This window comes from Aulonocara stuartgranti (assembly GCF_965226115.1).
Source record: "Aulonocara stuartgranti genome assembly, chromosome: 4".
In the NCBI taxonomy this organism is placed as follows: domain Eukaryota; kingdom Metazoa; phylum Chordata; class Actinopteri; order Cichliformes; family Cichlidae; genus Aulonocara; species Aulonocara stuartgranti.
Window position 1 is genome coordinate 37,214,763 of NC_138942.1, and position 12,606 is coordinate 37,227,368.

At 42.3% G+C, this 12,606-nt stretch overlaps 2 protein-coding genes across 2 annotated transcripts in view; both read left to right on the top strand.

Annotated features, from left to right (window-relative positions):
• LOC309704923 (uncharacterized protein) overlaps positions 1-12,606 on the top strand; it is a 535,689-nt gene that overhangs the window by 114,714 nt on the left and 408,369 nt on the right. Inside the window, exon 4 of the mRNA XM_082530433.1 lies at positions 709-810. Coding sequence (XP_082386559.1) covers positions 709-810 — 102 coding nt within the window. The remainder of the gene's footprint in view (positions 1-708; positions 811-12,606) is intronic.
• Positions 1,552-12,606, top strand: part of LOC309704943 (protein NLRC3-like) — a 14,912-nt gene continuing 3,857 nt past the window's right edge. Inside the window, exons 1-5 of the mRNA XM_082530462.1 lie at positions 1,552-1,881; positions 2,043-2,229; positions 2,359-4,159; positions 5,072-5,245; positions 5,519-5,686. Coding sequence (XP_082386588.1) covers positions 1,879-1,881; positions 2,043-2,229; positions 2,359-4,159; positions 5,072-5,245; positions 5,519-5,686 — 2,333 coding nt within the window. The 5' untranslated portion in view covers positions 1,552-1,878. The remainder of the gene's footprint in view (positions 1,882-2,042; positions 2,230-2,358; positions 4,160-5,071; positions 5,246-5,518; positions 5,687-12,606) is intronic.

Consider the following 12,606-nt stretch of genomic DNA (forward strand, 5'->3'; position numbering starts at 1 on the left):
GGTGCAAAGGCTCTCAGTTTCCTCCTTGAAATAACATCAGTGGTGGGTCAGCGACATGCTTTCTTTCCCTCTCAGGTTTAAATATCTGGGACTCTCCACCGTTTGGTTTTAGAGCTGAAGAAGCTTCTCAGATGAAACGTCTTCCAGAAACTTAAAGACGTCTCTTTTCTCTCCAAGCTCCTTAGATCACATGACCTGGATGACTGAACCTACAGACATATTGACCTGGTTTCATGGTCACATGACAGGTCAGAGGTCAGCGACTGTAACTCGGTTCCTCCTGTTAATGTGAACTCACTGAGTGTTTGTGGTTTACCTCTCAGACTGACTGAAGATGATGATGGAGGAAGAGGAGGACAGAGCAGAGTCTGCAGGGTCCAGCTGTCCGTCTGTGAGGAGTGACCGGTCCAAAGATTATAATCCAGAGTTCAGTGGTGAACCTGGAGCAACGAGGTCAGAGAGCTGAACTCACTGAGTAACAGAAATAATTCTGCACTGACATTATAATCAGTGTTGACTCTGGTTGATTGTCTGACTGTGTTTGTGAGCTGAGAGGAAATGAAAATGAGTTTGTAACAAAAATCAGTTTTGTCCAGTTTTCCTGTAAAAAGCTGAACTCTAATCTAAGAGGATGTTACTGACAGGAAACAGCTGCATTATCTGCAGTCTGTGTGATCACAGCTGCTTCAATCATGTTTGTGTCTGCAGAGGTCAGAGGTCACAGTCTGCAGGGTCCAGCTGTCCGTCTGTGAGGAGTGACCGGTCCAAAGGCGACGTTCCAGACTTCAGTGGTGAACCTGGAGCAACGAGGTCAGAGAGCTGTGATGACTCCTTTACATGTTTGTGTTTCCTGGATAAATATGACCTGAAACATCCTCAGATTGTTACAAAGATTCATTAAAAAGAAAACAATGAAAGAGAAAAGATCCAAATGTTCGACTTGGTCATTTGCTGTTTGAGGACAGTGATGCTCATATCTGTGGGGAAAGTGTGACCTGAGTGGGTTCATGTTTGTCTTTAAAGAACAGAGCTGCTCTGATTCTCTTTGTGTCTGATCTGTTAAACAGTCTGAGAGGTCACACAGAGACCCAGCAGCTAAAGCCTGGATCATACTGGCTGCTGTTACTCCATCAGGACAACACTGAACCACAGTGGTGTGGATGTAGTGGATAAATCCCACCATACTGATGCTCAGAGTTAACCACAGGGAACAAAACCAGATGTTACCTTCAGATTGTGACCTTTGGAGTGGACGATGCAGATTTCAATAGAGAATAAATGTTGTTGTTTTTCAGCTGTGAAGAAAGAATCTAATTTTCTGAACTTAAGAATTTATGATGCTGGAAACAACATGGAGACTATAACACAACATTTCCACTGTGTTCATAGAATGAATGTAAAACTGTCAGACATTCATTAAATATGCAAAATGTCTACAGAAGCATCAGAGGGTCAGACGTGAAGCACTCAGTGATTTTGATCAAATGACTCATCAGTTATTGATCTGTACTACACTGATCTACCACGTTAGTAAAGCTGGTGTTCTGGTGGTGGAGGGAGACTCGGATCATGTTCTGGTTTTGGAGCAGTGATCTGCTGATGGTTCAGTTTGATGAGCTTCTTCAAAATCATCCCTGACATCACCACTGAAAGGACGTCCATGAAAACAGACTGAAAATTACTGATATGTTCACAATCTGAGAGTTTAAAACTTGACAGACTTGATTCAGATGAAGTTATTTGAGCAGAAACTCCTGGATCTTTATCCTGTGTTGATCTAATCCTTCATGGTTCCTCCACAGAGTGGACCAGCAGAGCTCAGAGGTTCCCAGTGGTCAGTCTGCCCAGCAGCATCAAACACAGCTGGACTCCATATTTATGGTCTGTACATGTACAACAACTACTGTTACATCTGTTCTGTTCACGGTCATCTCCATGCTGCTCTTTGTAGACCAGTGGATCGTCAGTGTGTCCAACATGGATCTGATGTTTGGCTCCATGATTTCAGTCTGATTGGCTCATTCATAAATATTCTGTTCCAGCTGCTGGAGGACAACATCATCACTTTTGTGAAGAACGAGCTGAAGAAGATCCAGAAGGTTCTGAGTCCAGATTACCCAGAATGCTTAGAGAGTCAGAGGAGCAGCAGCAGAGAGGCGTTTGTGAAGATCACAGTGGACTTCCTGAGGAGAATGAAGCAGGAGGAGCTGGCTGACCGTCTGCAGAGCAGTAAGAGGATTTATCTAAAGATTTAAGCTGCTGGATAAATGAGACATTTTCCAGAGATGGAAGATGGAGCAACATGTTTTAAAGATTAGTTCTTTTTGGAATTGAGTGTTTATTTTTCTTCTCATTCAGAACTTCAAGCTGCAGTTTGTCATCGTAACCTTAAATCCACCCTGAAGAAGAAGTTCCAGTGTGTGTTTGAGGGCATCGCTAAAGCAGGAAACCCAACCCTCCTGAATCAGATCTACACAGAGCTCTACATCACAGAGGGAGGGACTGCAGAGGTCAATGATGAACATGAGGTCAGACAGATTGAAACAGCATCCAGGAAACCAGACAGACCAGAAACAACCATCAGACAAGAAGACATCTTTAAAGCCTCACCTGGAAGAGACGAACCAATCAGAACAGTGCTGACAAAGGGAGTGGCTGGCATTGGGAAAACAGTCTTAACACAGAAATACAGCCTGGACTGGGCTGAAGACAAAGCCAACCAGGACATCCAGTTCATATTTCCATTCACTTTCAGAGAGCTGAATGTGCTGAAAGAGGAAAAGTTCAGCTTGGTGGGACTTGTTCATCACTTCTTTACTGAAACCAAAGAAGCAGGAATCTGCAGCTTTGAAGACTTCCAGGTTGTGTTCATCTTTGATGGTCTGGATGAGTGTCGACTTCCTCTGGACTTCCACAAAACTACAATCCTAACTGACCCTAGAAAGTCCACCTCATTGGATGTGCTGCTGATAAACCTCATCAGGGGGAAACTGCTTCCCTCTGCTCGCCTCTGGATAACCACACGACCTGCAGCAGCCAATCAGATCCCTCCTGACTGTGTTGGCATGGTGACAGAGGTCAGAGGGTTCACTGACCCACAGAAGGAGGAGTACTTCAGGAAGAGATTCAGAGATAAGAAGCAGGCCAGCAGCATCATCTCCCACATCAAGACATCACGAAGCCTCCACATCATGTGTCACATCCCAGTCTTCTGCTGGATCACTGCTACAGTTCTGGAGGATGTGCTGGAAACCAGAGAGGGAGGACAGCTGCCCAAGACCCTGACTGAGATGTACATCCACTTCCTGGTGGTTCAGGCCAAAGTGAAGAAGGTCAAGTATGATGGAGGAGCTGAGACAGATCCACACTGGAGTCCCAAGAACAGGAAGATGATTAAGTATCTAGGAAAACTGGCTTTTGATCAGCTGCAGAAAGGAAACCTGATCTTCTATGAACCAGACCTGACAGAGTGTGGCATCGATATCAGAGCAGCCTCAGTGTACTCAGGAGTGTTCACACAGATCTTTAAAGAGGAGAGCGGACTGTACCAGGACAAGGTGTTCTGCTTCATCCATCTGAGTGTTCAGGAGTTTCTGGCTGCTCTTCATGTCCATCTGACCTTCATCAACTCTGGACTCAATCTGCTGGAACAACAACAAACAACCTCTACATGGTCTAAACTATTTAACAAACTAAAACTTCAATCTCTCCACCAGAGTGCTGTGGACAAGGCCTTACAGAGTCCAAATGGACACCTGGACTTGTTCCTCCGCTTCCTCCTGGGTCTTTCACTGCAGACCAATCAGACTCTCCTACGAGGTCTGCTGACACAGACAGGAAGTAGCTCACAGACCAATCAGGAAACAGTCCAGTACATCAAGAAGAAGCTCAGTGAGAATCTGTCTGCAGAGAAAAGCATCAATCTGATCCACTGTCTGAATGAACTGGATGATCGTTCTCTAGTGGAGGAGATCCAACAGTCCCTGAGATCAGGAAGTCTCTCCACAGGTAAACTGTCTCCTGCTCAGTGGTCAGCTCTGGTCTTCATCTTACTGTCATCAGAAGAAGATCTGGATGTGTTTGACCTGAAGAAATACTCTGCTTCAGAGGAGGCTCTTCTGAGGCTGCTGCCAGTGGTCAAAGCCTCCAACAAGGCTCTGTGAGTAAATCTGTGATCATGTTTATTTTTAAAATGTTGATTAAAAGTGGTCATAGATTTCTTCCATGACAGATCCATGTCCTAAAACCATGAGACAGCGTAGTTGTATAGTATAAAAGAAAAAAGGAGAACTTTTGACCACAATATTGTAACTTGAATGAACTTTTGATACAGCCTTTAAACATAAAATTTATGAACAGAATCGGTGACAAAGGGCAGCCCTGGTGGAGCCCATCACCCACCGGACTTATTACTATCCAACGTATTGCCGGCTATGCCAACCAAGCTCTTGCAATGGTTGTAAAAGGATCGAATGGCCATAAAATGTTTCTCAGTTTTATTATTTTCAGTCACATCTGTTTTTGATTATTAACTGAATATTTTAAAATTCAGGCTTTTTATGTTATACAAAACATCATATTTTCTTATGATGTCTTGTATTGATTCTGAAGGAATAGTTTTCATCAGTATCGCAGATACCAGCCTGAATTTTACTTTGTATTGGATCAGAAAGGAAATCAGTGGCATCACACATCACTTACAGCAACTTCAGTACCTCTTCATTTTAATAAACTGGGGGAGGTGCACCAAGATTCAGTATGAGATAAAGAATTATTTTTAACTGTAAGGTTGGAGAAATCTGTTGTTGGAAATTGGAAGAACAGGTCATCTTAAAAATCACTGCATTGTAGTTTTATTCAGGCCCCTTCAATCTGTGATCGCTGTTGCTTTGCATTGTAAATGCTACTATTACAAAAGTCACAAATATTAGTGTATGTGTGTGTTGTTGGGTAATAAACCAAAAGAACAGAATCTACCAGCACCTCACTGATTTCTGCTTAAAAACAATAAAAAAGCAATAAAGCTCTGATTTGTTTGGTTGATCTTGTCTCCCTTCCACCTTGATTTCAGACTGAGTGGCTGTAACCTGTCAGACAGAAGCTGTGAAGCTCTGTCCTCAGTCCTGAGCTCCCAGTCCTCCCATCTGACAGAGCTGGACCTGGGTAACAACAACCTGCAGGATTCAGGAGTGAAGCTTCTGTCTGCTGGGATGAAGAGTCAATACTGCAAACTGGAAACGCTGAGGTCAGATCAAGCAATATCGATTTTTTTTTCATTAATTAACATCATTTAATCAATTTCATTTGGAAAAAATTAACAGTGTTTATGTTTTGTTTTTTTAATGAATCCATCCAAATCACACTAAACTGCCACATTTGTCTTTTGTAACATGAGGTAATAAGGATTCCAGGATGTCCTGAAACAGTGTTGAAATATTGTAAATGTAGTAGCTCCTCATGGCACCATGAATATACTTTAACACAAGTGTTTCATGTCTTCTTGTCATCCTTTCTTCAGACTGAGTGGCTGTAACCTGTCAGACAGAAGCTGTGAAGCTCTGTCCTCAGTCCTGAGCTCCCAGTCCTCCCGTCTGACAGAGCTGGATCTGGGTAACAACAACCTGCAGGATTCAGGACTGAAGCTTCTATTTTCTGCAGTGGAGAGTCCAAAGTGTACAATTCTCAGGTCAGGATTCAGTCTTTTCTGATGATGATTTAAAACCTGAGTCAGGTCGATAAATGGCTTACTCATTTACAACAGACATGATTTGTCAAATCACCTTATATCTAACCCAAAGGTCCTGTGTTTTACTACTTTGATTTTTTAGTAAAACACAGGACCTCTTAATATTTATCTAAGAGACCATATATAATTTTTTTCCCTGGATCATGTGTGTACCCTCCTGGTTGGAGCTCCAGCAGCCTGTATCAGTGAATGGGACTTTAAATGAAATTGCTGCCCCTGTCAGGAAGAGGTCTGAGTGACACACAAAACAGAAAATATGAGCACTGCATGTGTCTGAGGCTACTCAGATACAGACCTGAATGAGACACTAACTTTGTCTCTGAGAGATAACTTTTATTATTAAATACACTTCATTTCTCATCTGTGTAGAGAATGTAGAGTTTGACATGCTAATATTACAAAATGCAAAATCACACTGAGTCACAAAGAAATTGTTTTGGAGTATTTATGGTTCAGCTGATGAAATTGTTCAAACAAACCAGTAATTTACACCGAAACAGCACAAGTGAAACTTTTTCGAGGGACTTACACTAAGCTTGTCCTGGTACACCTGTAGAGCCCAGCTTCTATGGACCATGAGCTTAAGTTCTGTGCTGCTCTGATTTATTGCCTGTGCTGTCTTTCAGTTCAGCTTTGTCGAGTCTCTGGTAGGATTTCTTTTACATGACCTGTGTAAAAACAAAACAGGAAACACATTAAGCTGAAGTAAGATGCACAATTTGAAAAATGGGGCACAAAAAATGTTGCTGCTTTCTGGAAAGTGCGTCTAAGAAGACCCAATGGAGAAAGTGAAGAGAAAAATCAAAGATTAAGAAGAAGAAAATGGCAGAGGCAGTTTCTCTTGGACTGCCTGCAGATGGGGTGAGACTCTAGAAACAGGGATGATTGGAGAAAATGCAAAGAGGCCATAGGATAAACCAGGAGATGAATACTCTGGTGTTCTGGGGATAGTGGGAGTGAGAGGGAGAGATGCCAGTAAATGATTTCAAGGATAAATTTGAGAGAATCAGAGCTAAGAAACCAAAGCAAGTGGGGAACTACAAACATATGGACAGACTCATAATTAGGCCAAAGACACATTAAAGCAATTATTACAGGTTTAGAAACAGGGATGGATATGAAGGAGCTTAGCATGAATTTGCATTGAGGAAAGAATAGCAACGAGCATCAGAGGAAACAGTTAGGAAAACTAAAAGGATGTACTGGGAGGAATACTGCAGTACTTTAGGAAGAACTACCGTATTTCCCAGACTACAGAGCGCACCTGAATATTAGCCGCACAAGCTAAAATCAGGGGAAAATCCTGTTTTGTACATACATTAGCTGCACCTGACTAAAAGCCGCAGGCGTTTCAATGTTGACTTATCATATGTAAGAGAATATGCACAAAGCGAATTGTCAGGAAAGAGATGGCTGTTTGGAGACACACCCCTTTTATTAATATTTTGAAAAACAAGTTATGGGTACATATTTGCATAACTTTTTAGGTATATGTACAAGTAGCGATAATTACAAGTACAAAACATGTACTGTGCTTCATAAATGAGTAACAAATGTAGTACATAACAATAACCCACAGCACACCAGAACAATTGATTCGGACTACCTTTTAGGCTCAGGTGCAGTGACACGGAAGAAAAGTCAGTCATTCACCACCATCTTCCTGCGCACTAAAAACACCAAAGTCCTCTCCTCCAGTGTCGGAAACAAACAGGCTCAGGGTGGCTTCGTCATCCACTCTCAGCTTCTTTCTTTCGTTGTCACTTTCAAAACCAAAGAAATCCTCGTTGTCAGTGTCAGAGTCGAACACCCTCAGAAGGGCCGTGGCGGTGTCCTCCTCTCCATCATGCAGCATTCAGCCCTTCGAAATCTGTTGGTGATCGTGGATGTTTTCACACTTTTCCACGCTGTCAGAATCCAATGGTGGAGTTGGGCATAACTTGCTTTTTGCAAGTTTATCGCCGCTCATCATCCAGGCCTCCAGCTGAACGGGTAGCGCTACTTTGAAGTTTGTTTTTCGCGCTACCTCGTACTGCACTACGTTGCCTGACGGATGGACATGTGACCAACATACCACTCTTGAACCCCGATCCTTCCGCCAGGCAACGTAGTGCCGTACAACAGCGGAACAAACAAAACAAATCCGCTCATGGACAATCCATAGAAAAGCCGCACCTGACTAAAAGCCGCAGGGCTCAAAGCTTGTGCAAAAAGTAGCGGCTTATAGCCCGACAATTACGGTACACCAGTTCAGAATGTGTGGAGTACAGTTAAGAACATGAATGCAGACAGGAAACAACAGCAGCTGTTGTAAAGTAAATTCAAACTCCTTCATTAAATGCAGCTGGTTGAGTTGAAAACAATGGAGAATGATTGTGTTACGTTGTTTATTCTCTATAGAAATGGAGCAGGAGTGCATGCAGAGCTGGACGTGGGCTGTATATACATGCGTGTATCTGTTTTGTCTGTGAGCAGAGAAAACAAAGCGCTGGAAATGTCATATTGAAATGTTAAATCAGGAAAATCCTGGAGAAGAGGATAGTTCTAATGTTCAGTTTGTAATGTTGAATTCAACACAGCTCTTAAATGCATAAAAATGACTTCACCTGACGTCAGACTGAACAATCGGATTAGCTACTGATATTGATTTAACCCGTTTAGACCTACCATAGAACCAAGTCCGCCAGAGCTTATATTATATTTTTACATGCTGTAGAGCCATTTTTGGGAGCATTTCAAGTTGCTATACATCAATACAACCATTACAGCCTAAATTTTAATAATATGTATGTATTAAGTGCATAGTAATTACATAAATTGCAAAAAAGTGCAATAAACTACAAAAAAATTGAAAATCGTTTTTGTTTTTTTTAACATATATTTCTAGTTAGAGAAATTTAAGAGGCTTATCCCTCAAAACTGTAAATACAAAAAAGTTGCACAAAATAGTTTCCCACCACAGGAAATTTATTTTGAGTGCCTTCATAGTTTTATTTTTGAAATACACCAATTTTTATATACTGCAGGAAAAACGAAAATAAATATTATACTGCAAATTTGCAAAATAACAGCATATGCATCAAAATAAACTATTTCCAGCAGAGCAATATGAGTCCTAAGCATATGTGGAAGGAAACTGTAACCTAGGACAAGCTGATGGCATAAGATGTAAATACAACTCCTCAGGTTTCATATGCAAAAAAAATTATTGCGCTAGCTCACGTGATTACAGTGCTACCGGGATTTAAAAATAGTTGCGCAAAACGGAGTGTGCCCACTCTGACCAGTTTTAAAGGGTTAAAGCAAGAAAATATGGTATTAGCATTAGATGCCAATTCCTATTAACCTTAAATTAGCATTACCTGCTAATGGCAGTCTACTTAGCATTAACTCCTCACTAATGTAATGCTAATTCACATCAAATTATCTTTAGCTTTAGCATTAGCTGCTAGCTTCAGCCTACCTAGCACTAGCTGCTCACATTGTTAAAAGGGAAGAGAAAACGATATTAGCATTAGCTTGTAATAATTATTCACCCCTAATTAGAATTAGCCACTAATGGCAGCATACTTAGCATTAACTCCTCACATCGTTATAATGCAAATGATGCTAACTTGCATTAAATTAGACTGCTGTTATTAGCTAATGCTATTTAGCAGTAGCTGCTCACATTGCTATAAAGCAAAGGAAAACGATATGAGCATTAGGTTCTAATGCGTATTTGCCTTAAATTAGACGTAGGTGGGCAGCACGGTGGCACGATGGTTAGCACTGTTGCCGCACAGCAAGAAGGTCCTGAGTTCAATTCCACCATCAGGCCGGGGTCTTTCTGTGTGGAGTTTGCATGTTCTCCCCGTGTTTGCGTGGGTTCCCTCCGGGTACTCCGGCTTCCTCCCACCGTCCAAAGACATGCAGCTTGTGGGGATAGGTTAATTGGATAATCCAAATTGCCACTAGGTGTGAATGTGCGAGTGAATGTGAGTGTGAATGGTTGTCTGTCCCTGTGTGTTAGCCCTGCGACAGACTGGCGACCTGTCCAGGGTGTACTCCGCCTTTCGCCCTATGACAGCTGGGATAGGCTCCAGCACCCCCCGCGACCCTGAAAAGGATAAGCGAATGGATGGATGGATGGATGGATAGACGTAGGTGCTAATGGCGGCCTACTTAGCATTAGCAGCTCAGATGTTGTAATGCTAGGGAAAAGAGTGTTAGCATTAGCCGTTCACAATGTTATAAAGTTAAGGGAAATAGTGTTAGCATTAGCTACTCACATTGTTAAAAAGTGTTAGCATTAGTGCATAATGCTAATTCACATCAAATTAGCATTAGTTAATAACGGCAGCCTATTTAGCATTAGCAGATAATGTTGACCTTGGCCCACTGGAAAAGTTCAGAACTAAAGATTTAGGAGTGTTTCTCGATAGCTCTTTCTCATTTGAGAAACAAATGAATTCTGTTATTAAAACCAGCTGTAAGGTTTATATTGTTGATTGTCATTTATGCTTAGAAATATTTACTCATATATGCTTAGAGTTGTATAATCGATTGCATGATGATAGAGGTTTGATCCTTAGTAGTCTGTAAAGACTCTGTGTGCCTTCCAGAGTGCTCTGGCATGCACACACCACTTGGGGCCATGAGAGAGGTCGTACCCTCTCTTACTGATTTATGGTGTAGGACAGGGGTCTCAAACTCAATTTAGCTGGGGGCCGCTGCAGGCAGAGTCTGGGTGAGGCTGGGCCGCATTAGGTTTTCCACAAGAAAGGCATGGTTAAAAAAATTCCAATCCTCTCAAATCTCTTTATTTTTATTTTTTAACACAAAATATTAAAAATAAATAAACAAATTAAGAATTAATAAGAAAATAAATCAATCTGTAATACATAAATAAAACAATAATAAGATATTTTTAGTCAGTGAACTTGTGTGTTTCTTTCAGTCTTCTATATCTGCTGTGTTTAGATTGAAATGTCTGTATTAACAGTTCTATAACCTTCTTCTGAACATGAATGGAACACTGTAGAAAATGAACTGTTCTTCTGAACATGGCTTCTCTTGCCTACTCCTTGCTGCTAGAGACCTGGCAGCGTTTCCTCTCGCATAGCCGAGCCAGATTTGGCCTGAGGGAGGAAGCAGTTGCGGCCCTCAGTATGTCTTGAAGATGATCATCCGTAAGTCTGGACCTGTACTTGGACTTATTGAAGTTCAAAGTGGAGAAGAGCTTTTGGCACAAGTATGTGCTACCAAAAAGGCACATGGTCCGCTTGAACATTCGGGAAAGCCGAGGGAAACTAGGGCTCAATTCTCTCAAAAATTGTCCAAGCTTGTCTGCTTTTCCACTCACCTCCCTGAACTTTGCTTTGAGTTCAGAGTTGCACTGCAGCTCAATGAGCTCCATTTGAAGCACAGAAGGGGCATCTTGCACATCAAAGGAGAAGGGGTCCGCAAAAATGTGAAAGGTGGCTCTGTGTGTCTTGAAGTCAGCAAATCTGTGATCAAATTCCTCCTGTAGCCTCAAAATGACATCAACATACTCGTCAGCACTGAATGGTGTGCCTGCATCCACGAGTGCCTTGCATGCTGGGAAATGGCAAAGGTTTGTCTGAGAGAGCTGAGCTTTCCAGAGCGCCAGTTTTGTGGAGAATGCTCTCACGTTGTCATAGGCAGCACTGACAAGTTGCCCCTGGCCTTGTAACGTCTTGTTCAGTACATTAAGCTCATGTGTCATATCAACAAGAAAAGCTGAGTCCATGAGCCATTTGGGATCAGTTAGCACAGGAACACTAACTCCATCCTTCTCCATGAAGGCTTCACTTCTGCTCTCAACTCAAAAAGTCTCTTTAATACATTTCCCCTGCTGAGCCAACGTACCTCAGTGAAGTCGAGCACATCCCCATATTCTGACTCCATTTCCTCTAGAAAAGCACAGAACCTTCGGTGCTTTAAGCCCCTGGATCTGATTTGGTTGATGCATTTCACAACAATAGACATCACATTGTCAAACTTCAGGCATTTGCTGCAAAGGACCTGCTGATGGATGATGCAGTGCAGAGCAATGGCCTCCTCCACGCCTTCCTCTTCCAGTTTGTTTTGTGCCACCAGTCCATGTTTCCTCCCTGTCATTGATGGCGCTCCATCTGTTGTTATTCCAACAAACCTCTTCCATGGCAAACCAACATTCTCAATGGCATCACACAGCTTGTAAATATCTGCTGAGCGGTGGTCTGGCCATGCATTGGAATTACTGTGAGCAGCTCCTCCATCACTTCAAAACTGTCATCAACACCACGGACATACATTGGGAGCTGGGCAGTGTCGGTGATGTCTGTGGTCTCATCAAGAGCGACTGAGTATACACTGAAACATTTGGCTTTCTCACACAGTTGGTCATAAATGTCACTTGACAGGTCAGAAATGCGATCTGCTGCGGTGTTGGCAGAAAGGCTGATGTTGCTAAACTGACCTTTCTTTCCCGGACAGACTATATTTGCAGCCTGCAATATGCACTTTTAGACAAATGCACCTTCTGTGAATGGCTTCCCTGCTTTAGCAATCATCTCACTAACCACGTGGCTCCGACTGCTGCATTATTCTCTTTGGTTGCTTTCTTGGAGAAATCTTGCTGCCTCAGTAGATCTGTTTTAAGACTGGCAACCCGGTTCGCTCTCTCGTCTCCCTGGTATTTTGCATCCAGCTCAGCATGTCTAGTTGTGTAATGACGTTTCAAATTGTATTCCTTGTGCAGCGCAACTTTCTCTGTGCAAATAAGACAGGTCGGGGTGCCCCTGTGCTCAACAAAGAAATATTGCATTGCCCACTTTTCCTGAAATTGTCGGTGCTCATCACCAACCTTTCTCTTC